At 43.1% G+C, this 24,858-nt stretch overlaps 1 protein-coding gene across 2 annotated transcripts in view; it reads left to right on the top strand.

Moving 5' to 3' along the window:
- The first annotated feature begins 11,874 nt into the window (after positions 1-11,874).
- The window catches only part of LRPPRC (leucine rich pentatricopeptide repeat containing), an 87,368-nt gene continuing 74,384 nt past the window's right edge, over positions 11,875-24,858 (top strand). The window contains exons 1-3 of one of the 2 annotated variants that reach the window (XM_069009738.1): positions 11,875-12,065; positions 22,249-22,454; positions 24,714-24,836. In XM_069009738.1, the coding sequence (XP_068865839.1) occupies positions 11,875-12,065; positions 22,249-22,454; positions 24,714-24,836 (520 nt within the window). The remainder of the gene's footprint in view (positions 12,066-22,248; positions 22,455-24,713; positions 24,837-24,858) is intronic. The other variant, XM_069009739.1, reaches the window with a different exon arrangement.

Here is a 24,858-nt window from a genome sequence, read left to right as displayed (position 1 = left end):
ACCATTGATGCTGACAATAACCGAGAAACAGTGGGCTCTGTTGCCAACAAGCTCAGGAATTATGACAGTATGGTCAATGGCCCGCTGAAAACTCATGTCTCTGCTGTGGTCCAGGACCTCAAAGAGGAGATAAAGGAGATAAGGGAGGAGATGAGAAAGGTCAGTGTGGCACCAGTGCGAGTCACAGGCCCCCAGGTCAGAGCCCGTCGTCCCCCTGCTAGAGAGAGAGGGTACACCCCACGAGCTGAGCTCTGGTTTTTCCTGTGTGAGCATGGGGAAGACATGAGAAGGTGGGATGGGAAACCCACTTCTGTCCTGGCAGCGCGGGTGCGTGAACTCAAGGAGGGAGGCACTAACCGAGGGGGTTCCGCTAAGGTGAAAGTAGCCTCAGCCTCCCGTGACCGAGCTGCCAGGTATTACAGACAGGAGGATGATATGTCAGATCCCCTCGAAGGTACCTCTAGTATGTATGCCCAGGGAAAGAATGATAACCAGGGCTAGAGGGGCCCTGCCTCTAGCCAGGAAGAGGCACGGGAGAACCGGGTTTTCTGGACGGTGTGGATCCGATGGCCTGGCACATCAGAGCCACAAAAATATGATGCATTGGTTGATACTGGGGCACAGTGTACTTTAATGCCATCGGGACATGTGGGGGCAGAACCTGTATCCATTGCTGGGGTGACCGGGGGATCACAGCAGTTGACCCTTTTGGAAGCTGAGGTGAGCCTGACTGGGAAGGAGTGGCAAAAGCATCCGATTGTGACCGGCCCAGAGGCCCCATGTATTCTGGGCATAGACTTCCTCCGGAATGGTTATTACAAAGACCCAAAGGGACTCAGGTGGGCGTTTGGGATTGCTGCTGTGGAGGCAGAGGGCATTAGGCAGTTGAACACCCTGTCCGGACTGTCTGAGAATCCTTCTGCAGTTGGGCTCCTGAAAGTGGAAGAGCAACGAGTGCCAATTGCCACCTCAACAGTGCACCGCCGGCAGTATCGGACGAATCGAGATGCTGTGATTCCCATCCACAAGATGATTCGTGAGCTGGAGAGCCAAGGGGTGGTCAGCAAGACCCACTCACCCTTCAACAGCCCCATTTGGCCTGTGCGCAAGTCTGATGGGGAATGGAGATTGACTGTGGACTATCGTGGCTTGAATGAAGTGACTCCACCACTGAGCGCTGCTGTGCCGGACATGTTGGAGCTCCAGTATGAGCTGGAGTCCAAAGCAGCGAAGTGGTATGCCACTATTGACATTGCCAATGCATTTTTCTCCATTCCTCTGGCAGCAGAGTGCAGGCCCCAGTTTGCTTTCACCTGGAGGGGTGTGCAGTACACCTGGAACCGACTGCCCCAGGGGTGGAAGCACAGTCCCACCATCTGCCATGGACTGATCCAGGCTGCACTGGAAAAGGGTGAGGCCCCAGAACATCTGCAGTACATTGATGACATCATTGTGTGGGGGAACACCGCAACAGAAGTGTTTGAGAAAGGAGAGAGAATAATCCAAATTCTCCTAAAAGCTGGTTTCGCCATCAAGAAGAGCAAAGTCAAGGGGCCTGCCCGAGAGATCCAGTTCCTGGGAGTGAAGTGGCAAGATGGACGGCGTCAGATTCCCACTGAGGTCATCAATAAGATCACTGCGATGTCTCCACCAACCAACAAGAAGGAAACACAAGCTTTCCTAGGCGCCATAGGTTTCTGGAGGATGCACATTCCTGAGTACAGCCAGATTGTGAGCCCTCTCTACCTGGTCACCCGCAAGAAGAACGATTTCCACTGGGGCCCAGAACAACAGCAAGCCTTTGCCCAGATCAAGCAGGAAATCGCTCACGCCGTAGCCCTTGGCCCAGTCAGGACAGGACCAGAGGTGAAGAACGTGCTCTACTCTGCAGCCGGGAACAATGGTCTGTCCTGGAGCCTCTGGCAGAAGGTGCCTGGTGAGACTCGGGGCCGACCGCTGGGATTCTGGAGCCGAAGCTACAGAGGGTCCGAAGCCAACTACACTCCCACAGAGAAAGAAATCTTGGCAGCTTATGAAGGAGTCCAAGCTGCCTCAGAGGTAATTGGAACTGAGGCACAACTCCTCCTGGCACCCCGACTACCGGTGCTGGGGTGGATGTTCAAAGGAAAGGTTCCCTCCACGCATCACGCCACCGATGCTACTTGGAGCAAATGGATCGCCCTCATCACGCAGCGCGCCCGAATTGGAAACCCAAGTCGCCCTGGGATCTTGGAAATAATTACGAACTGGCCAGAAGGTGAGACTTTTGGGTTATCTTCTGAAGAAGAAGAGGAGCAGGTGACGCGTGCCGAAGAAGCCCCACCGTATAACGAGCTACCAGAGAGTGAAAAACAATATGCCCTCTTCACTGATGGTTCCTGCCGAATTGTAGGCGCTAGCCGGAAATGGAAAGCTGCTGTATGGAGCCCCACACGACAAGTTGCACAGGCTACGGAAGGAGAAGGTGGATCGAGCCAATTTGCTGAACTCAAAGCCGTTCAATTAGCTCTGGACATTGCTGAAAGAGAGAAGTGGCCAAAGCTCTACCTTTACACTGATTCATGGATGGTAGCCAATGCTCTGTGGGGTTGGCTGGAAAGGTGGAATAAGGCAAACTGGCAGCGCAGAGGAAAACCAATCTGGGCTGCTGAGGAGTGGAAAGACATTGCCGCTCGAGTAGAGAAGCTATCTGTGAAGGCCCGTCATGTAGATGCTCACATTCCCAAGAGCCGGGCTAATGAAGAACATCGTAATAACAAGCAGGTAGATCAGGCTGCGAAAATAGAGGTGTCCCAGATAGACCTGGATTGGCAACATAAAGGAGAGCTGTTCCTAGCTCGATGGGCCCATGACGCCTCAGGCCATCAGGGCAGAGATGCCACCTATAAGTGGGCACGAGACCGAGGGGTGGATCTGACCATGGACAGTATCTCCCAGGTCATCCATGACTGTGAGACATGCGCTGCGATCAAGCAGGCCAAGCGGGTGAAGCCCCTGTGGTATGGTGGGCGGTGGTCCAAATACAAGTATGGGGAGGCCTGGCAGGTTGATTACATCACACTGCCTCAAACCCGCCAAGGCAAGCGCCATGTGCTCACAATGGTAGAAGCCACCACAGGATGGCTGGAGACCTACCCTGTGCCTCACGCTACTGCCCGGAACACCATCCTGGGCCTTGAAAAGCAAGTCCTTTGGAGGCATGGTACCCCTGAGAGGATTGAATCTGACAATGGGACTCACTTCAAGAACAGCCTTATAAACACCTGGGCTAGAGAACATGGCATTGAGTGGGTGTACCACATCCCTTACCACGCACCAGCAGCTGGGAAGGTTGAGCGGTGTAATGGACTGCTTAAAACCACCTTGAAGGCACTGGGTGGGGGGAGTTTCAAAAACTGGGAGGTGCATTTAGCAAAAGCCACCTGGTTAGTTAACACCCGAGGCTCCACCAGCCGAGCAGGCCCTGCCCAATCCGAACCCCTACAAACAACAGATGGGGATAAGGTTCCAGTGGTGCACATGAGAGGTATGCTTGGAAAAACTGTTTGGGTAAAGTCTGCCTTGAGCAAAGACAAACCCATCCGTGGGGTTGTTTTTGCTCAGGGACCAGGTTGTACCTGGTGGGTGATGCAAAGGGATGGAGAGACCCGATGCATACCTCAAGGGGACCTTGTTTTAGGGTGAACTACCCATGGCTCTGTACTTGTATCAGTATCAGCATGTACATATGTATATAACTTAGGTGATGCTTGTATTTATATGGTTAAAAAGTTAAGTTTCATGTAACATGTTAGTATGGAAAAAAATTCGGGGTGGATAATGTTGGGGTTTTAGTTTAGTCCTAGTTTTTTTCTGTTAAAGGAATTTTTTCCCATAGCATGTTGCTAGGAGATAAATGGCCATACTTGAGAGGAGATAGCCATACTTAAGAAAGACAAAAGGGCCCGTCCAGGCTTTTGTTTTCACCTGGCGGGCAGTTCAGTTCGCTCTCAGCGTCTGGAGAGAGAAGCCGCGGAGAGAGGAGCTGCTGGTTCCCGTTTTCGGCGTCTTTCCTTTCTGCTGGGAACAACACCGGGGATCCCAAAGCTGCTTTCCCTGCCCTGCTGGAGGCTGGGCTGTGGCCGCCCGCCCCGCTGCTGCTTCGAGCCTTCGCTACGCTGTAGCCGTGCTTGCCCTGCCTGCCTGGAGCCCTGGGGGGTTCCCCTTTTGGATACATCTCGTCTGCCACCCGGGATTTGTGTTTGTGCCTGCCGCTCCAGCCTACCAGTCCAGCCTGCTGTTTCCGAGACTCCGGGACCAGCTGCCCACCGGTTTGTGAAGCTCCTTTGTTCCATCCTTCCCCGGGATCCCAGGGCATCAGAGCAGCCGCGTGCTCCCCGAGCTCGCTCCGGAGCGCCCCCTGCAGCCGCGGGGGAACCATCGCACCTGCCCTGCTCCCCGGGAGCCGCCAGCGATCCCTGTCGGCTGCAAGCGGAACTGCACCCGAGGGGAAATAGCCTGACAGCCGAGAAGGCTGGGACTGGGTTTGTGTTTGCTGTTACTGCCATAGTTGTTGTTGTTTTGTTTGACTAGTTATATATATATATATATATATATATATAGTAAAGAACTGTTATTCCTATTTTCCCACATCTTTGCCTAAAGACCCTTGATTTCAAAATTATAATAACTCAGAGGGAAAGGGGTTATATCTGCCACTCCAAGGGAGGCTTCTGCCTTCCTTAGCAGACACCTGTCTTTCAAACCGAGACAACTTGAAAGACAAACAGGCCCCAAAAGCATCTGAGCCACAAAGTGTAAGCTGAAAAGTCCAGGAGAAAAACAAAGGATCTTCTCACTATCTTCCTGAAAGTGAGCTGTGCTTACTTTCATCTTGTTTCTACATGTGAACAGCAATCCATTTTTGTAGTGGTCTAATCCCAGCTGCCAACTAAGCACCGTATTTTTGGCAGCTTGCTTTACCCCCAGCAGGATCGGGGAAGAGAATTGGAAGGGTAAATGTGAGCAAACTCATGGGCTGAGAACAATCACAAATGAAAAGTAACACAGAGAAATAAAACCCAAGAAAGGCAAGTGATGCAAATTAAAGCAATTGATCACCACCACCCAACCAGTCAGTGGTCCTGCAGCCAACCTTCCCATAGTTTTAGTGCTGAGCATGATGCCATATGGTGTGGGATGTCCCTTTGGTCAATAGGGTTCAGCTGTCCTGGCTCTGTCCCTTCCCCAGCTCCTTGTGCAACCCCAACCTCCTTGCTGCTGGGGCAGTGTGAGGAGCAGAGAAGGCCTTGACTGTAAGTGCTGCTCATCAATACTGAATGCATCCCTGTATTATTAGTATTGTTTCCTGAACAAATCCAAAACACAGTCCCATACTAGTGAAAATTAACTGTCCCAGCCAAAACCAACACACTTTTCCATTCAGCAACCTTACCAATTACTCAGTTACTCCCATCTCAGATTTCTTCCTCCTTTCTGTCAAACTATTGTGTCACATTGCTTCCCTTTTCTTCTAAACATGTATGCTTGTACCATCTCTACCTCACTTCTGTAGCTCTTTAATATCGCACTTCATTTTCATCCTCTCAAAATAAAACCTGACTGGTGCAAAAAGCTTGGTGACTTCAATCTTATTTGCAACTAGAGATTTTTCATGGAGCACCTGCTTTGCTATATATACATTACAAGACCTGAAAGACGCTGAACTAATAAAAGCTGGAGGCAATTTGGGAACCTGGAAAATGTCCCAAACAAGGAAATCACATTATTGCTAGCATTAATCAACTCAAGCTCTAAAAACCACACATTTTTTTTAAAAACACCACTCTTTTTACATTTTTTTCTCTAAATTTATCAGACATTCACAGTTTATGCTTTTAATTTATTTTTCCTTTTTTTGCAAATGAAGCTGAAATACGCATTTTCACAAGATCTGAGAATTATTCGGAATTCAACTGGAAAAAGTGAGAGTTTGAAATAACAACTGTGTGAGTACTTTAAGCTGCTCCCACTTTGTCCTAGAACAAAATGGAAATGAGGTATTAAAAGCATACAAAAGCCTCAGCAAGCATGAATTTCAGCTTAGATTTTCTTTGCTGTCACAAGAGTATCTGTGTACTATCTAAATATAGAGCTATCTATCTACATCTATATATAAATGTATCAACTATCACAGAGAACCACATTCATCCTTTGATCTTGAACTGGCTTGAGAGTCAACTCTTCCAGAGGTGCATGCCTGAGAATAGGCAAGAGGCTTAAGCCAACACTTTCAGTCAGGTTTAGTGAACAAGCCATAGGGAAAGGTCATGTTCCCTCAAGATACATTAAGGACGCATATTCCTCATACCAGAACCTCTTCAATAACACACTGTCTGAAATCTAAGATTATCCTTACTCAGCCATCAAAAATAAAGCCAATATTGATACTAACATTACATATATGTACGTATCTCACCACCTTCTCAATTCCATGACCTACCTTCCCTCAGAGTCTCAGTTAAAGGCTGCAAATTATCCTCTCCGTGCAAACCTTCCTGATTCTCGAGAGGAATGCAGCCACAAAATGAGTGCTGGGAACTGTGTTCCACTATGCTCCCTCTCCCCGTTGTGTAACATGGATCGTGCCCCACCTTGAATTAGGACCTGGGTGGGGAATGGATGGATGTCTTACTGCACTGGTGACATCTGCACAGAGCTGCCTCTAGATGAGGCCATTTTAATCTAGGGAATGGGATACAACAAGAAAAAGTATCAAGAGGTTTGGAGAACAACATCTTCCCTACATACCACAAGATATTTTGTCCTCACCTTAAAACTTCCTACCTCGAAACATCTAGAGAGGAGCCCCACCTTTCCCGTAGGGACTTGATGGCCCCACCGGACAGCTCACGTACCAGTAGAGGACACATCTGAGACCCCTGAAGGACCCCAGAAATTCACCCACACCCCACTGCACAGCCTATGTCTGACTTTTTAATGGTCAAATTCTCATAAACCTCCTATATGAGAGAAGTTAAGACACAATACCTGCTACCATCTACCCTCTGACGCACAGCAGCCACATCCAAACTGCCTAAAAGCAATAGTTCTAGGCCAACACTGATTCTCTTCTACATATCCTCTAATGTTTCCTTCACTTTGACACAACTTGGATCATTCACTCCAAAAGTTTTAAACTGAGATTCTGGGGATGCATTTATAGCGTAATTTTAACTTTGGATTTTCCAAGTTTCCAAAGCCAGCTGTGGTATTGAATCGGGGGGATGGAGAAGCAGAGGTTAAATGATTTGCTAAGAAGTTGTTCGTTAGAAGCAACAGATACAGCTTGCTCAACACTTATTGTGCCTACCAAAGCAGGATGAGAAGATATGAGACTATGGATAAAGGGAAGAAATCTTGGCCAAAGATCCTGTTTTCAACCTAAAACTAACTCAAACCAGTCTTGAAGTTTGGACTTGGGCCAGGGACATAAAGAGCACGTGCAGGGAAGCAAGGTGATAAGTTCAGCATGAGGAAGACCCTTTACTTCATCTGAGGAGGACTTATTTCACACCGGAGACCCCCGGTGGTGACCCCGCAACCACCAGACAATACTGTGCAAGCACAACGTGGATGTAAATGACTTTTGGGCTCATTGTAACACAAGGCGAGGCTGGGCGGGGCTGGGTAATGAATATGTGTAGGTGTATTGGGAAACTCAATGGATATGGAACTTGTAACCCAATAAATACCAAGCTGAAAGCAGCTGTGGGCACGCATGGCTTTGGAGGCGCTATCCCCCAGGCGTCCCAGCACTGGAATAAACATACCGACTTTACTCCTTATTCCAGTAGTGGAATCTTTTCTGCGTATCAGTATAAGCTAGTTCTTTTGGATGTTTTGTACATACAGGGTTTTATTTGAATGACAGGACAGTGAATGAGGAAAACTCTAAGTACCATATGTTATTATAAGTCTTGCTTTGAAAATTTCTATGACCCATTTCAACTAAATTTTAAAAGTTAATCATCAGTGTTTATGGCAAATTCTCAATGGAATTAGCAGAAACCTTAAGAGAGCTTACAAGTTCCAGCAGAGGTAGTATGCAGATGACTGAAAGAATTTGGCCAGAACACTTGCTTTTAAATCCTCCCACTCTCCAGCATAGCACGGCCATCTCCAAACCACCTACTGGCAAGTCCCAAGCTGATTGATGTTAATTCCTCAAATTATGCCAGGCAATTGCCTGGCATAGGCTGAAACTATTGTAGAGAATAGGAATTCAATACCAGAGACATAGTTCCAGAGCTCAAGAATATAACCTGGCATTGATTAATTATTATCCCCAGGTGTAATTATCTTAATGACAGGAATAAACCCCCTGAGCAAAGTGAATCAGCCCAAGACTTTTAGAGTATGTGGTCTATGGTATGTGTCCGTGGGGAAAATCTGCTTCTCAGCTACTGCTAGTGACACAGTCCTTTCTCTAGATTCTTGCATAAAAAGGCTAATATTTTTTCTTCACAAATAACATATCTAATACACAACTCATCTTCTTCATCCAAAGAACTAAAACGCTCACCTAGACTCCATAAACATTATGTCTCAATTTACTCATTAAAGTTTTTCTCTTTTTCAGATCTGGATAAATGTGATCTAGACCCTCTCATCCAGAGAACTTCAGGAAATATAATTTCCTAAGTCTACTGTTTCAGCTGTATCACATTTTGAATTAATTTCCCAGGAGCTCTTTTCGTTTTCTCATCAAGCAAATAGTTATCTTTACCTGTGAAGCAGAATCATGTCTACGACTTCTCAGTCAGCACTGAAAAGACAGGACTTCTCTGAGCAGCCCTTAGTTTCAGATCCAGTTATCCACCAACTGGATCATCAAAGAATTTGCTTTTTCTTTGTCCTTTGGAGGAATTCCTGGTCAGCATCTGTCCCAGCTATCTTCTAAAACACTTCTTAAACTGTTCTTTACTGATTCAGCAGCAGTGAAGTCTCAGTAATGAGAACTTACTATTTATTATGCTAACCAATGTCACCTCATTTTTTTCTTTTTATCTTCCAGTCTGTTGGGGTTTAGGGTTTTTCCTTTTGTTTCTTCCTTTTAGGGAATTTACTCCCATAGATTGTTAAGAGACAATAACGACTGATACTTAAGAAAGACAAAAGAAGTTGCCACGGGAAGGTTGTGGCTGGCTACTCTCTTAGCTGAGGGGGTTTCCCTTGGAGGGGCAGAGATACCGCGGATTTGGGCTGGGAGGAAAGGGGCTGGGCGCACCTTCTAGCACTGTTGCTCTCTTGGCATTCGGAGGGGAAACAGGCTGTGATTGCTGTGGGGAGATTTTGCCACCACTGCTGGGTTCTGTCTCTTGCTGCCTTCTTCTACCGTGAGTGAAGCTCTGCTTGTGGTAGCGGCTGTTGCACTGGAACCTTATTAACGCCCTGCCTCACTAAAAAAGGACCCTTTCACCATCTGCTTGGGTGCCTCAGGGGACACCCTGGGATCCCTGAGCCCCTTCCCCCTCCAAGGGAGCCTCTCCTGGCTGTGTTTGGGAGCTGGGCTGCTGCTGCCTAGCCCCGCTGTTTCTCTGCCATGGCTCTGGATTTTTTGCTACACTGTAGGCACACACCCCCTGCCTGCCGGGACACCCTGCAGCTCTTGCCACAGCTGCCGAGTTTCTGCTACCTCTTGCTTGCTACCCGGGGTGAGCCTGCCCTGCTGTTCCGGCCGCTGCTCCGAGGTTCCGGCCGCAGCCCTATTTTGCCATCCAGCCCGCCCGCCATTACCGCGTGAGGGAGACCCGCCAGAGCTGGCGCCACAGCGCCCCCTGCAGGCCTGGGGGAGCCATCGCAGCCGCCCTGCGCGGCCGGGAGCCACCGGCGCCCCTGCCGGCTGCGAGCGGAACTGCACCGAGGGGAAAGGGCTCAAAGAGCCGTGCGAGACTTCATTGGGTTTTCTGGTTTTGTGTTGTTTGTTGTTGTTTCCACTGTTGTTGTTCGTTTGCCATACTTACCCATACTAGTAAAGAACTGTTATTCCTTTTCCCATATCTTTGCCTGAAAGCCCCTTAATTTAAAAATTATAACAATTCTGAGGAAAGGGGGTCATATTCTACATTCCAAGAGAGGTTCCCGCCTTCCTTAGCAGACACCTGTCGTCTTTCAAACCAGACACAGTCCTTCGCTGTATCATTTCTGGTCTTTATTGTAAACAATGTCGATATTTTTATATTGTGGCACTAAAGTGAGCTCTCAGGGGCTCTACTCCATCATCAAGGTTGGTGGGCACATACCTAACCCAGCCTAATAGTGAGCATTACATTTGTACTTGAGTAAATAAACATTGCTGTTCCTCATTAAGACTCAGGAAAATCCACAAACACCAGAGGTTTATGTCCAAAGAGGAGACAGAGGAGTTCTGCAACTTTATTTGAATAAAGGGAGAGTCCACCGGAGCACACGCCTGCAGGATTTCCTCTCTCAAGGTTTTGGAGGGCGCAGCCTCCTTTTATCCTGAGCTCCCAGCCACATGTTGCCCTCTTCCCCACTGGCTGAGGTACTAGGAAGGTACAGCCTTCCCGAACCGCCTACCACAAATTTCCCCCTTGAACCTACTATTTTACCCCAAAAATTCAGGGCTTGTTGGCTTCAAGGGCTTGTGCAGACCCTTGTCTGTTTCAGGAGCCAAGCTGTCTGGGCTCTGCAACAAACCTGCTGCCCAAAGTTAATAGAAACATTAAGACCCATTTCAAAGATTTTAACACCCATACCTTCACTCATCAAATTGTTTGTAAAAACATTAGCTTTCCTCCCAAGACTGAACTCTGTATTCCATGAAACGCTGTTAACAGTGACACAGCAGAAGACATGATAAGCAGTAGCATTGCAAATATTGTCTTACTAGCTGTATCTCATTCCTCAGTGAGCAGTGTTGAACATCCAGGACTTTGATAAATAACAAAAATGAGCGTACATAACTTTAAAAACTGAGTCTTTCGCATCTTGATGATCAGACAAGTCTTTCCAAGTGAAGTGTGTAATTGGAAATGGCTGGTCGTAGTCAATTTGATGGAAAACAATCTGCCCCTTAGAGTAATTATTTGCAAGTTAGAGCAAAAATAATGACATGGTTTTTGCATGAAAATATACATTTAATTTCTAAGTACCTTAGTTAATGGTTTATGTCATAGCAACCAGGTTAACTTGGATGCTAAAACGAAGCACCAATTCAGGTGGCATCTTAGTAATTATATGCAAGCAAGCTCAGGCAGAGATTTACTATTGATACTCGGTTTAATAAAGTTCTTCCCTCTGCCCGTCACTCCCAGGCGATGGTAAGATTTCAGTGGAAAGGCAGATAGCGACCAGCAGCTTTCCCAGCCCAGCTCCCCACGGCTTCCGTGGCGTACACGCCAGCCAGCGGCGAGGGCAAGCCGCGGTTTATTCCCATTAATCGGATGCAACCGGCTGAGGAACTTTTTTCTCTTTTTTTTTTTTTTTTTAGGCGCGCGTGCGCGCCACCCGCCACGCTTTCGGTGGGATCTGGAACACCTCAGGGGCACCGAGGAAGCGGTGGCCGCCGCCGGGCTGCAGGGAAGCGGTACTTGGGTGGGCAGACCGGGAGAGCCGGGAGAGCCAGGCGGGCAGGGCCAGCACGTCCCACGGCACAGCACGGAAGAGCTCCGGGGAGTACCCGCGGGGGAAGCCGCCGCTTCCTCCCGCCCGCCCGCCTTCCGCCGGGGCCGCTCCCGGTTGGCTGCCGGGCAGCCCAACCCGGGCCTGCGTGGAACGGCCCATCGGCGGCACGGGGTGGGAATTAGCAGCGCGCTGGCGCCTGAGCGGGCTCGTTTCGAAGCCGGGTTCAGCGCCTCCCCCCTGCGGGGAATGGTTCGCCCCCGTCACATGGGGCCGGCGGCGGCGCAGCGCCGGCGCGCGCCTCACGTGCTGAGGGCGGTCATGGCCGCGCTGCTGAGCTCCGCCGGGCGCCTCCGGGCGCTGCGTCCGCGCCTCACGCCGCTGCTCCCGCCGCTCCTCCGCCCCCCCGCCGCTCCCGCCCCACCGCCCGGCCCCGCCAGGTGAGATCCCGCGCTGCCGCGCTGCCTGGTAGGGTTGGCGGGGCCGGCTGAGGCGGCGCTCCGCACGCCCAAGGGCACTGCCGAGCGTGCCGCCGGGCCCTGCGGTGCTGCCCGCCGGGGCTGGCCCAGGGGCTCCGAGGCAGAGCTCACCCTAGGCCGGCCTGGCGGTCTCGCCGTGTGTGCGCGGCCTCGGGGTGAGCGCAGGGCAAAGGCCGCGCGGGAACCCCGCTGCCCTCAGGCTGGGCGGCCTGGGCTGCCCGCGCCTTCCGCCACGCTGGGCTCAGACCAGACCAGAGCCCTGACTTCTGGGGAACATGGCTGTGGGGGGACACGCCGTGTGGAGGGGGCGTCGAGGAGGAGGGTGAGACCAGGGGAGATAAGCAGTGATGGAATGGAATTACTTTTCTTGGAGGCATTCAAGAAACGACTGGACGGGGGACTTGGAGTTCTGGCTATAGCTGACAAGGTGGTGATCGGTCACAGATCGGACTCGATAATCTTGAAGGTCTCTTGCAACCTAAACGAGTCCGTCATTCTGTGACTGACTCTGAGTACCTGCACAGTTGGAATCTGGGCTTCCTCTTCGTGCCCTCAGACTCTGCTGTGTGTCTTGTCAAGAGGGACGTCTTGATTTCTTTGCCATAGTACTCTCTACCTTCCATCATGCAGGTAGGGTGGAACACTCACCCTGTCCTACCCACCTGTGTGCATCCCGGTTGCGGTTTTGACCACAGTTATGTGTGGTTGGTGCCCTGCAGGAAGCTTAGAGACACAAACCTTCATTAACACAACTTTAGACACATACAGATTCATGAGCTGATCTAAGGGCTTAGTGCTACCCAAGGGAGAAAGTTGTTCTGTCTCTTGTCTCGTGTTATATCTCTGATGCTCCCTCTAAGTCAATGTAGCTTAATTTCTGGTAGAAAACGGGCACAGTTTTCTGCCATTCTAGATAGATAACTATGGTCACCAGAGGACTTGGTGAGTTCCAGAGTTTGTTCAGAAAAAGGGATGGGAAAAGACAAGAATCAAAAATGGAGAACTCCTAGAGGGAAGTCTCATTGTCAAAATAAGGACACTGTTGCTAATTTCCCTACCTTAATTGCACATTAGTCTTACTTTGGGGGTGTTTTATTGGTAGTCTGGTCAAAATCTTACCTAAAAAAATATGTAGTTTTCTGTGGGCTTTAATAATCGAAGATGCCAACAAATGCTAAAGTCAGTGTGAAGGATGGAGTAAACCAGTTCAGGAAGAACCAGGAACCAGGAATATCTGCTTTACGGTTGGCAACAGAACCACACGTTTATTTAGCTGCAAATTAAGAATAAACCTTTCTTATTTCTAGCAACTAATTATTGTTTTACTCAGCTGGAAGCCTAATTCCCTAAATTAATTTGTTGCAAAAAATAATATTCACCAAAATTCATGTGTGACTTGGTGAAGGACTAACTGGTTTTTTTTGCCCTTAGAACTCCATTTCTAGAAAGAACTTTAGAAGTGCTTTATGTGATGATATTTGTTTCTTACAGCTGGGGTTTGGTTTTTTGGTTGTTTCCCTCCCAATACTTTTTTCTTACACCAAATGATACTTAATTTCGGGTATAAATCGGGTCATATGTGGGATAGTTCAGTGATACTGCTGTAAACTCTTTTGAAGCTTTTTGTACGTTCCTCCTGTCCAGTAATTTCGTTCCCAAGATAAGTTTTCACTTAAAATCTCTGTGTCACACTACTGTAGGTATTTAGGCATCCTAGTGCACAAGTGAGGATCTAGAGCTGAAGTGTAAAGCAAACGTAATACTTACAAACTGAAATTTCATGTATTAAGCATATGATCTAATTTAATTTTTTTACTTTAAGTAACTATTTACTGATTTTTTTTTTTTTTTACTTAAGCCTTAATTTCTGGAACTGGACCTCCTTTGAAGAACTAGACTGGCATATGGACAACATTTGGGCTTGCTATACTTGCTGTTCAGGTCTCAAGATTATTTTGAGAATGAAATGCAGTCTACTTGGAATAGCAGGGGGAGACACACCTAGTTTTAAGATTAAATAAATAGGAATAATCTAGCATTTTGCAAGAAAACTGTAAATAACTGTATGTTTACATGTGCTTGGTATAGTCACTTTAGCACTGAACATGATAAAATCAGCTCAGAGGCAAGTCTGTGACTATTATAACAATAATGGTTACAGAAAAGTTGCAAATGCGAGAGATGTGAAAGAGTGAGCTTCACATTCAAGCCGAGCTTTTATCAAAGCATCATTATTGCTTTGATTTTTTAATCTAAACTTCTTCGAAAAATGAGTTAGGATAGTAGATGCATATCATCCTAATGGTTGAGAAGCATTTCATGACAAGTCAGATTTAAGACAAATTTATTCTTTCATTTGGCCACCTCTGAAATGTGAAAATGTTGAGCTACATGTTGTCATTCTCCTGCCATGCAATTTTATTAAACTATGGTAGAGCAATACAACAAACTTCAGATCTACAGCAGCAAACTTCAGCAGTGTGCTAACTTACATGGTACAAATTATTACCGGGACTTTGCTCACAGAAGCTTCACTAAAGGAAAAAATGCCTGAATTTGCTGTTAGTATCTGACTGTCAAGAATGCTGTAAAAAACCATTCAATTGACAAGTGTTTAAAGTAGATTTTTGAGTTAACATCAGGTTACTTTGTCGGGGCCCTTTATTCTACATACTGTAGGTGATGATGTTTGGTTTGATGTTACAGCTTCCTGCTGTGGGAAAGGTAGTGCTTAGAAAAAGAGTATTGGCTCCATTCTTCCCGCACTGTCCACCCTGTTGCTGGCCACCTTGTCTTGCTCTAAATCAGGGAAGGAGAACAGTTGGGCTCCTAAAGCATAGATCATGGAAGTTTAGCTGAGGAGGAAAATCAAGGAGAATTGGTACAATAACAAAAAGAAACCAAGCCAGCAAACCCACTCCAGTGTTGGCTCCTCTCTGTACAGGCCCACAGGTCCTGCCAGGATCCTGCTCCTTCATGAGCTTGTCTCTATGTTGTCAAAACTGTATTCAGCATAAATCCAAAAGACAGCCCCATACTTGCTACTTTGAAGAAAATTAACCCAGGCATGGAAGATGCTATGCCCTTACTACAACTTCTGCTTGTAAGGACTCTTGCCTTTTGATCCTTTGTGATGTGTTTCAAGTATGTTGGTAAGACGGGAGAGTGAATATCCTTTTAAAAAAGGTTTCGAGATTGGTAGGGGGATGGGTTTACTTAAGTCATAAGTTAAAAACCCAAATGATTCATGGCACAGTGAATGGTGCATTTTAATTTTGGGGAGTTTTTTTGGTTTTGTTTTTTTTTTTTAGATTAGCTGCAAACAAGTTCTTTTTGGCTGTCCACGATCATACTCAGCAATCCATTACCAGTGGACAAAAATGTAAGACTGAATGCTTAATAAAAGCATAGAACTGAATGCTTAATTACATTAGCAAAATGATAGAAGGGTCTTCAAATGGAGAGGAGACATAGAGTAGACTTGCTTTTCATAATACTCTGTTGTAATAAAGTTGCACAAGCTTCCCTGTTGTAGTTGTTTTATGTGTTTTACTGTTGGATATAAAATGCCAAGATACTTCCCAAGAAATCACATAATCATGGAGGTGTTAAGGCTGGAAAAGATCTCTAAGATTATTGAGTCCAACTGTTAACTGACACTCCCATCTTCACCACTAAACCATGTCCCCAAGTGCCGCATCTACCTGTCCTTTGAACGCTTCCAGGGAGGGTGACCACCACTTCCCTGGGCAGCCTGTTCCAATGTTTGACACCCTCTTCGGTGAAGAGTTTTTTCCTAAGATCTTAAGTGTAGTACAGAGGAAAGGTTTTCTGTTTTGCTTCCTGTGAATCACTTAGGCAAGTTTTTTAGATATTCTTGAGCTTTCTCAGTCTACATGAAAAAACATTCATTTTTCTCTATTGTAAGATCCTGCTATATCTCCTTAAACAACTCTACAGTGGCCTGAACATTGTGGCCTTTTTGTATAGCTAGCTGATCATGGCTAACAGTAAAAATACTGTTCTAACAGTTGTGTGAATTGTCCTGGGATCTCAGGTGCTATATTTAGTCTTATGTTTACTAAATTTAGTGTTAGATCTGGAGTGCTTTTATGTACACTAATGAATTCTAACTCACTTAAGTTTGCCATTATTCTATTTCGAACATGGCTTTATTTTGAGAACTATTTAATGCAGTTTTTGTCTATTTAGTTAGAAAGAACAAAATATTCAGTACTTTTTGTAGAAAAAGCACAGCAGCTACCTTATTGCGGCTCTGATAAAGGGAGGCAAATATCCATATTTATAATTAAACGTGGTTATCTTCATATACTTATGCAAATAAAGAAACAATATATGAATAAATATATAGATGAATATATAAATAGAATTATTTTTTTAATATTTGGAATTGGTCAAGTGTTACAGAAGGTAAACTTTCTGCTGCTGCAAGGGAAAACATGAGCATCACCTACTTTTTGAGTTTTGGGAAAGATGGAACTTTATTTACTCAAGCTGGTGTGTAAGATATGTTCCTATAGGAAATTAAAGGTACTGCCTTTAGTCCGCTCTAGCAATGTGGAAGACATAAGTATGTGGGTACAGCACTGGGATTCTCACTGAAACCCTTGTAAACAGAAGAATTTTACTAATTCACTTTGTATAAATTTCTCCATGCACACTTCATCTCTGCATAAGATTTTCTGTGAGTTCATCTTCAGCTACTTTCCCAATGCTGTAAGCTAAACTGGAGGTGCAGTTACCACTTGTTTTGGCATTACAAATGCACAGTTAACCTTTCCTGTGTGGGCGAGGTCTGCTGTTGTGGAGACAAAGCTGAAAATGGTGTAAAGGCTCCGGTATCTGAAGGCTACTTCTAATCTTGTGATTGTGGGAGTTGGAGAGAGATCACTTCACAGGGCTCAATATATCCTTTTGAGCTTCTCCCGGTTCTGAAGCATAGTAGAGAGAAATTACACATTTTGGGGAAGAACCAGGTTGCTCATTCAAACAGATCTGAAATTTATTGTGCAGCTTTACGTGCTTACAGATAAAGTGTTTCACATAGAGAAAATCTTAAAATGCTATCTGAAGGTAATTGAGGAAAGTAAGTACTTGGCATTCATTTCAGCTCTTGGGGAAGTATGTGTTTTGTTGTGTAGCATAGCATTTAAGTCTGAAAGAAATTAATTAAAATAATTGAGAAAATATGATTAAATCATAAAACTATGTAATCTAACATCTTGAACTGAGGCAGGATCGGAAGTATCAAGGTCATGCATGATAGATTTTTTTTCTCCCTGCTCCTAATCTTACTTTGTAAGCTTCCAAATGAGAAAGCTTGACTGAAGTATCCTGTTCAAGTATTTCATTACAATTAATATTAGAACCATTAGTATTGGTTGTGTGATGCCTGATGGATTAGGTTCAGTTGCTTCTCTGTTTGGAGAGTGGGATGGGATAGATGAGTCCTTTGAGTGTTTTATACTTGGTTTTTTCCTGAATAAAGACACCATGACAAAGAGATCATTATTTGTATTTTAGCTATGTTCCTTTTTTTAGGAGTTGAGAATTTGAAGTTTTTTTGCTATGATATTTCATGCTTAGCAAGCAGTGCCTCATTTTCAGTACTTTGTTGGCTGCACTTTGTTGTCTAGCCAGCTGTACCCCATCTTAAGTTTCTGTATTTGTGTTTTGTCCAAAACATACAGCTTGTGGTCTGTATTGAAGCTATTATTGCACATGGATTGTTTCCTAGTTGGGTCAGGAGATAGCTTCACTTAGACTCTCCCACAATATTCCCAGTTCCTCAATAAACCACATTTTAATTTTGTGTATATATTTAAAATTTTTGTTTACACAACTACTGCACCCATATTTTCTAGCTAGAAATACATTGTATCTCCTTGTTTTGCTTATGAGGTTGTCAGGTAAAGTGGTGCCAAAAGCTTGTACATCAATCCGTATTTTTTTTACTATGCTGTTTTTCCCATAACTTCTATGAATTTTTCAAAGTAATTCCAAAGGACTGGAGTTTGAGTAAGATCCATTAATTTGTCTTTAATATATCTTAATGTTTTCAGAAATGATTTGAGTCGTTCTTCCGTATTCTCATCTACACCCCCATCTCCTTGTTAAAATTAGTAGTGATAGTTAAAATTTACAGAGGATGGTTGCAATTAACATTTCTTGAAAGCCAAACAGTGTATGAGCTGTAATTTTTTCCCTATGAAGAGGTAATCTCTAAAATCATATTTATTAAATTTAGAAACCTTTCTTGCTGCCTTTTTAGGGGACTTCCTGACTGAAATGGTTAATGTGGCCTTCTTGATTTTTATCCTTGCTTTTTTTCTGTTCTCCTTAATTGTGTGTTGTTTTTCAACTTCTGAAAATTAAAGATTTCCTGATGCATGGATAACTGCCTCATTTTGTCAGCTTCTTTTTGTGTTTCGTAGAGAGGTTGTGCCATTAATATAAACTTTCACCATGTCTACTGTGTTCTCCTGTCCTTTGCCTGGTTGCCTGAAATCAAACCTAATGCTGTGTCCCTTAATTTTTAAAGTTTGTATCTTTTTTGAAAGCTGACTTTCTGGTCTGCTCAGTCTTTTATCTTACAGAATAGTGAACTCCTGGGGTTTTTTTGGTCTTTCTGGGTTTTTTAAAGTTTTGAGTTCTTAGTTGATTTGTTGTGATACATACCAGATTCAAGACAGTAGATGCTGCAGCTTCACTCAGCTTTTGAAGCCACAGTTACTCTTTAAAAATTCTTATTTATGGGATTGGCTTAACATTACACAGCACTATAAACAGTGCTGAGAGTGTAATTGATTCAAATGCTGAAGGCCTACATATAATGAGGTACACCTGAGTCTTACACTAAACATATTTCAGATTGATGATGATCCTTTAGGTGGATCCCAGGGAAAGTTTGAGTTCCTCAGGTTGTTTTATAATCTCATACAGTTTTCACCTGTCTGTCTCAAACTGAAACTCGGATTCCCATATTGCCATTCCTTAAAATGTCTTTAATCAGTATAAATTAACAGAAGCACCAGTACCAACAATATTTGGCAGTATTGTGGGGGGGTGTAAATAGAAATGCCCAGTTCTGCTCAGCTTTCAGAAGGTGAAGTTACTGTATATAAGTCTATAGTGTTTTACAGTGTGCAACTGTGGCAATTGATATGCTGTAATATTCTAAACTTAATGTTATAAATAGCATCATGTTAAATGCTAAGCAGGAGAGTTAAGTAGCAAATGAAACTTTAGAGTCTTCTCATGCTGTTAACCAGCTTATGTTGAGCATGCACATACTGTTTTTATCTTTACCCTTCATCTGATGGAGCTGGGCAAGTACTTTAAAATATTTGTGACTTCTGATGTGGAGAATCTTACAAGGATGGCTTTCTTAAAACAGTGCAGGACCTAAGAACTGTTAGATACCAATTTGTTTATAGTCAGAAGTGTTCTATATGTCATAAAATAATAATATGAGTTATTTGAAAAATACTATAAAACATTAGCATGTTTTTATAGGGAAATGAATTTCAATTTTAATCTGAAGCACAAGAGTTTTGTCGACTTGTGCTTTGATTGTTAATAGAAATCAAAGTATAAATTTCTGTGTTACAAAGACAGCCCTGTGCAGCTTCCTAAGCATTTTTGTAACCTTTCTGGAAGTATTCTTAAAAGCTTTCAAGTAGCTCTTTTAATGGGTATATAAGAGGGGATGATACCATTTTCTTTTTTAATTTCTATCTTTAATAAAAAAATAACTTGCAATCACTACAATTTCATTCTTGTAGCTATCAACTGGCTAGCTCGAAGCTGAGTATTGCTGTTTATGTGTTATTAAGGAGTTATTTAAGTTCTAGGCATCTCACTTGTTTATTAAACCCTGGAAGAGTTAAAATTTATTATCTGACTGTTATTCTTACCTTGTGCTACTGGATTTTATGCTAATTAGTCTAATGACTTCTGGTTATAGGAGGCAATAGAAGGAGAAGAGGAAAAGGAGGGAAAGATCAGGGAAAATTATGCCCTTGGGAATACTTTTAGTAAGAGGTAGCATTACTAGTAGCAACAAAAAAGTCTGATGTTAATCTGACAAGCTGCTTAACCTGAAAAGTAGTGTTTCAGAGCTTTTTTCCTTTTTTTTTTTTCTTGTTTTATTTCTAGCTTCTCTGATTTTGGGTACCTTTTCTTTCTCAATTTCTTTTTTTTTCTGGTTAATTTTGGTGGGTTGTGGACATTGTGAGCTGTTTCCACTCTAACCTGATGGAACAGTAACTTTACTTTTTTGTAGAAGTGGGTGAATTGGCATTGTGCTAGGTTGGTGAGTGAAATAAACTCACAGATCTGAGTAGAATGAGAGCTAGCCCAAAGGGATCGATGGGAACTTGTATCTAGCAGGAAGTGGAACAGAGGCTGAAAGAAGGGATCTGTCCTTTTTTGTCAGTCTTTCTTCCCTTCAGTTCTTTCTTCCTTATCCTTTCCCTCGTGAAATACCATGCAGATTATTTGCTGGGCTCTGGAATATTCTTCAGGAGTAAACTTTAAGAGATAGGGCAATGTAAAAACTGTGTTGAAAAAGGTAATGCCAAATCGTAGTGATGTTCTTCATTATTAAAGGATTTAAAAAAATACTTTAAAAAAATCAAATATCATCTATTAAACTGTTGTCATGGCTCCATTAGGAAAGAGATTCTGCTTCAGGCTACTTCTAGAATTTATGGCCTGCTGAGTTACCAAATCAAGATTTCAAACAGCAAGGAAAAAGTTGGTCTTTGAGCTACTTTCTGCTCACAAGAGGCAACCACATGGAAAACCACTGGTCTGTTTTTTGTACCCCAGTGATGATTTCTCTGCCATTTAGCAGCTTGCTGCCAGTGCTTCTGAAACACACAATTGCCACCAGCAAGCTTTTCTCCTCCACTGGACTTCCTCTCCTCGAGCCTTAAACTACCACTGTTTGGTGAGAAACCAGCCAGCAGATAGACCTGTGAAAAAGCTTCAGGGGCAGGAAATTGTTTTGTTGAGAATGTCAGCACTCTTGGCTTTTAGGCTGCTATTTCACAAAATGTGGAGCCATTACTGTATAGGACTCCTGGAGCACCTCTAACAGCAGGGAGTACAAACTAGGGTTTTTGTTTTTTTTTTAAACTAGTCTAGAAAGCTTACGAAAACTTAGCTGAAGAGCTGTCTGAAGAGCCAGAGATGAGGGAGGGCAATTTCGGAAGTTGCTTCATCTTGTTTTTGCCACCCAGCAAGTATTTTTTTTGTATAGGATTCTGGAGGAGGATAGTCTGGTTTATTTTATGCAGTTGTAATCACAGCTGAGAACAGACTTCCTGAAATACTTGTGTGTAATGATAATTTCACCTGCACAGGCTGTTCATAACCTTGCTGTGGCACACATACAGTTTTCTTATTCTTCTGTAGATCAACTTATTCTTCTTAAAAAAAAAAAAAAAAAAGCAAGCTTTTTTTTATTGCTTTGTTGGAAATAAGAACACTTTCTCATTATGCTTCTTGTCTTTTTTTTTTTTTTTGAGAAAGTAAATGTTTAAACAAATCTGCTGTTGATGTTTGGTTTACATGGCAGAATGGATGGATGCTTCGTGTTGGTTATTGTAAATCCTGCAAAATGTGGAGTGATCCTGTTGGTGTTTAAGCCATTGTTTATCACACTGGCCTCTGCATTAGTTCTTGTGCATTTTAATTGACAAGGATTTGCTCTCTTGATTTGCTGTGTTCTGGAAGATCTGTCTGTGACTGTTCTTGAGATTTTTCAAAACCTTGTGAGAGCTTTATTGAGTAGCTGTAATGGGACAACAGACTTTTATAGCACTTGGATGACTTAATTTTTATTTTTGTGGGAATAGTATTTGAACCATTTAATTCATCAGGTGAAAGTAACTGTAAATCTCAGAGAAACGTATCACTGTGAGAAAATGTACGACTGACTTCTCAAGTAGAAAGACAATGAAACGAATCACTTATATTTGTTTATTTTAAAATGGAATGTTTTTGAGACTATTCAGCAGCAAGAAGTGCATTATCTTTTTGACATTAGGTGACTAGTCTAGATACAAAATGACTCACAGAATTGTAATCTTTATTTTTCTGTTTGTTTCTGTTCAAGCAGAAGCATTTTGAACCAAATAAGGTTCCTTACAGTTGCACCTCAAGAGGAAGGAAGTGTTAAAGAAGAACCAGTTTCAGAAGTTCGAACCAGAACGACCTGGCAGTTTGACTGGGCATTAAATAAAGTGGATAACTCTGTCAGAAAAACTGGCCGCATCCCTAAAGCTCTTCTACTAAAAATCTTCCAGGAAATAAGCAAAGCAGGTAAGTTGCTTCCAGTTAAAACAAAATAAAGCTAAATTTCAGGCTGGTATATAACTAAGGAAAGGAATTTATCAAGCCAAAGAAGTGAATTGAGTATTCTGATCTGGTTTTTTTTGTCTTTGAGTGTTGTTTGATCTGCTGTATATGTTGATGGATAGGCCTTAAATGCTTTAGAGATATTATTTTGCTTTGAATGCTCATGTTAGCTTTTTCAAGGTGTATTTTTGTCTTTAAGAATTTATAAGTCTCATAAAAGTGTACTTTTAAGGTATGTTGTAGTGCCTTGCTTACTGTGGATTTTTAATCTGGTAATGCACTTTCCTCATAGAACTGTGTCATGCTCTCTGAGCAGAGATCATACCTGTCTCCTTTGCACAGTATATTTTTAAAGTGTCTGTAATGAACCATGCTGCCCTTAGGATGTTATTTGTTTTAAAGTGGAACTACAACAGGGAAATGTGGAGGTGATCCACAAGTTTCCACATTCCCAGGTAGCTGTGGTTATTCATGACTAGAAAGCTTTATTTTTTTGAATAAAATAAAACCAAATAGCTGAGGCATTGTCCATTCTGACAGATTCAATACCTCTTTGGCTAAAACATGTAGACTACATTTTTGCAAACCAGCTGCCACAATTGATGAGGTTTGGTACAAGTTAGAATGAGTCAGTGGAGATATTTAAAGAATATACTTGCTAAGTACTACTGCCAGTATTTATCAATGGCAGCATGTATTGTTTTGCTTAAGTTTGAAACTTTGCTGTGTATTGCTCTGGACTGTAATGGCTTGTCTAGCTGGCATTGTGCTTTTAAAAGTTTTGCATTTTATTGTTTAAAGGCTAAGCCTTCAATTCATGCTCTTTCTGTTGAACTTAGTTTTTTCTTTTTTGCTTGGGATATCCTTTCTGATTCTGACTGCTTTGTCTTTTTTTAGATGTAAACCTCTAATTCGCAAATGTGGGTTGGCAAGAATTTTGTGTCTCTGAACCTCTCTGCAAGTAGTTCTTCATGAACCTTGACTAGTTCCACAGTTTTTAAGTCATATTAACAAAAATATTAATTACTTATAGGGCTTTCCTTTGGCTTTATAATTGTATTTAGAAATAAAAGCATAGAACCTCACAAATGATTTAACTAAGGTGCTGTTAGAATAAATGGCCAATATTACCGTATGAAACTTTAGTCCTTGTTTATTTATTAATAATGAAACGAATTTAGCAAAAGCGTGGGAGCTTAGTGTTGATTTCTGCCTGTTTGTATTGTTTTTCCATTTCTAATTACAACACAAAAAAACTCTGATAAAGGTGTTTGCAGTAGATCTCGTTGTGCATCTCTCCATGCTCAGACTGCCAAAAGTTTTTGATTTTCTTTTCGCTTTCAAGGTATTAAGTTACTAGCAGTTGCAGCACTGGCATTCTGAAACTGAAGATGTGTTGGCATTTTCATTGCATGAAGTAGTTGTGTGCAGGGATTTAAAAGTTGGTCAGTTATGAACTGATGATCGTACTTGACAATATGTTATTTCTAAAGAAACTCATTTTTATTTGAAATTGCTGGGTTTGCATCTAAACACGGGATAGAATAAAAATTGTCTTCAGCTGATTGGGTCATCTGTAGTAGATTCTGCAGTTCTGCCTTTCCCTCAGGAATAGTAGTGAAGTACAAGAAAGAGATGAGTTTATAGTTAACTTTTTTGACAATCTGTGACTAGTACAGAAGTAAGAAAAGGCAGATAATACTACTGTTTCCTTCACTATTCTCTAGATGTAAATTTTCTCATTTGTTATGTATTAGACATAGGCAGAACTGGAAATGAAAGTTTAGATGTGGAAATGTTTCTGACTAGCAGTTCTGGAATTGTATTGAATTGGAATGAAGTATTTTGACATTTTAGAAACTTACCGGAAAGTTATGTCCGTGTTAGGATGAAATGATCTCAGGATCTTGAGTTGGAAAGTTGAAAGCATTAGATAGTCTAAGTTTAGGAATTGTGTGTTGTACTTTTAAACATTTCTGCTCAGCTAAGCTCATTATTGGGCTAAATGCCATGTTTTGTCATGAATCTTCTTAGGATAGTGCACAGTAATGCCATTGTTAAATAATTTGGGTATCCTGTTCATGAAAAATCTTCAGTCTTGGAGAAAATTATATATTCTATAGAAAAAGTTTAAATATTTCAGTAGGTCAGTCACAAATCTTCTTTCTAATATCAAATGCATAATTATTTATGAACAAATCTGTGCTTTTGTTCCACTTGCAGGGTGTCCAGGGAGTAACCAGACCTTGCTTTTGTTACAAAGTTGCGGTGCTGTCTTACCAGAGGTATTGTCACCTGAAAGAACAGAACTGGCCCATATGATATGGGACAAGATGAAAGAACTTGGTACGTTGGGTCTGGTAGTCCT

Source organism: Aphelocoma coerulescens, chromosome 3, assembly GCF_041296385.1.
Source record: "Aphelocoma coerulescens isolate FSJ_1873_10779 chromosome 3, UR_Acoe_1.0, whole genome shotgun sequence".
Taxonomy (NCBI): Eukaryota; Metazoa; Chordata; class Aves; order Passeriformes; family Corvidae; genus Aphelocoma; species Aphelocoma coerulescens.
Note: the sequence above shows the minus strand (reverse complement) of the source record. Positions and strands in the feature narration are given on the sequence as shown.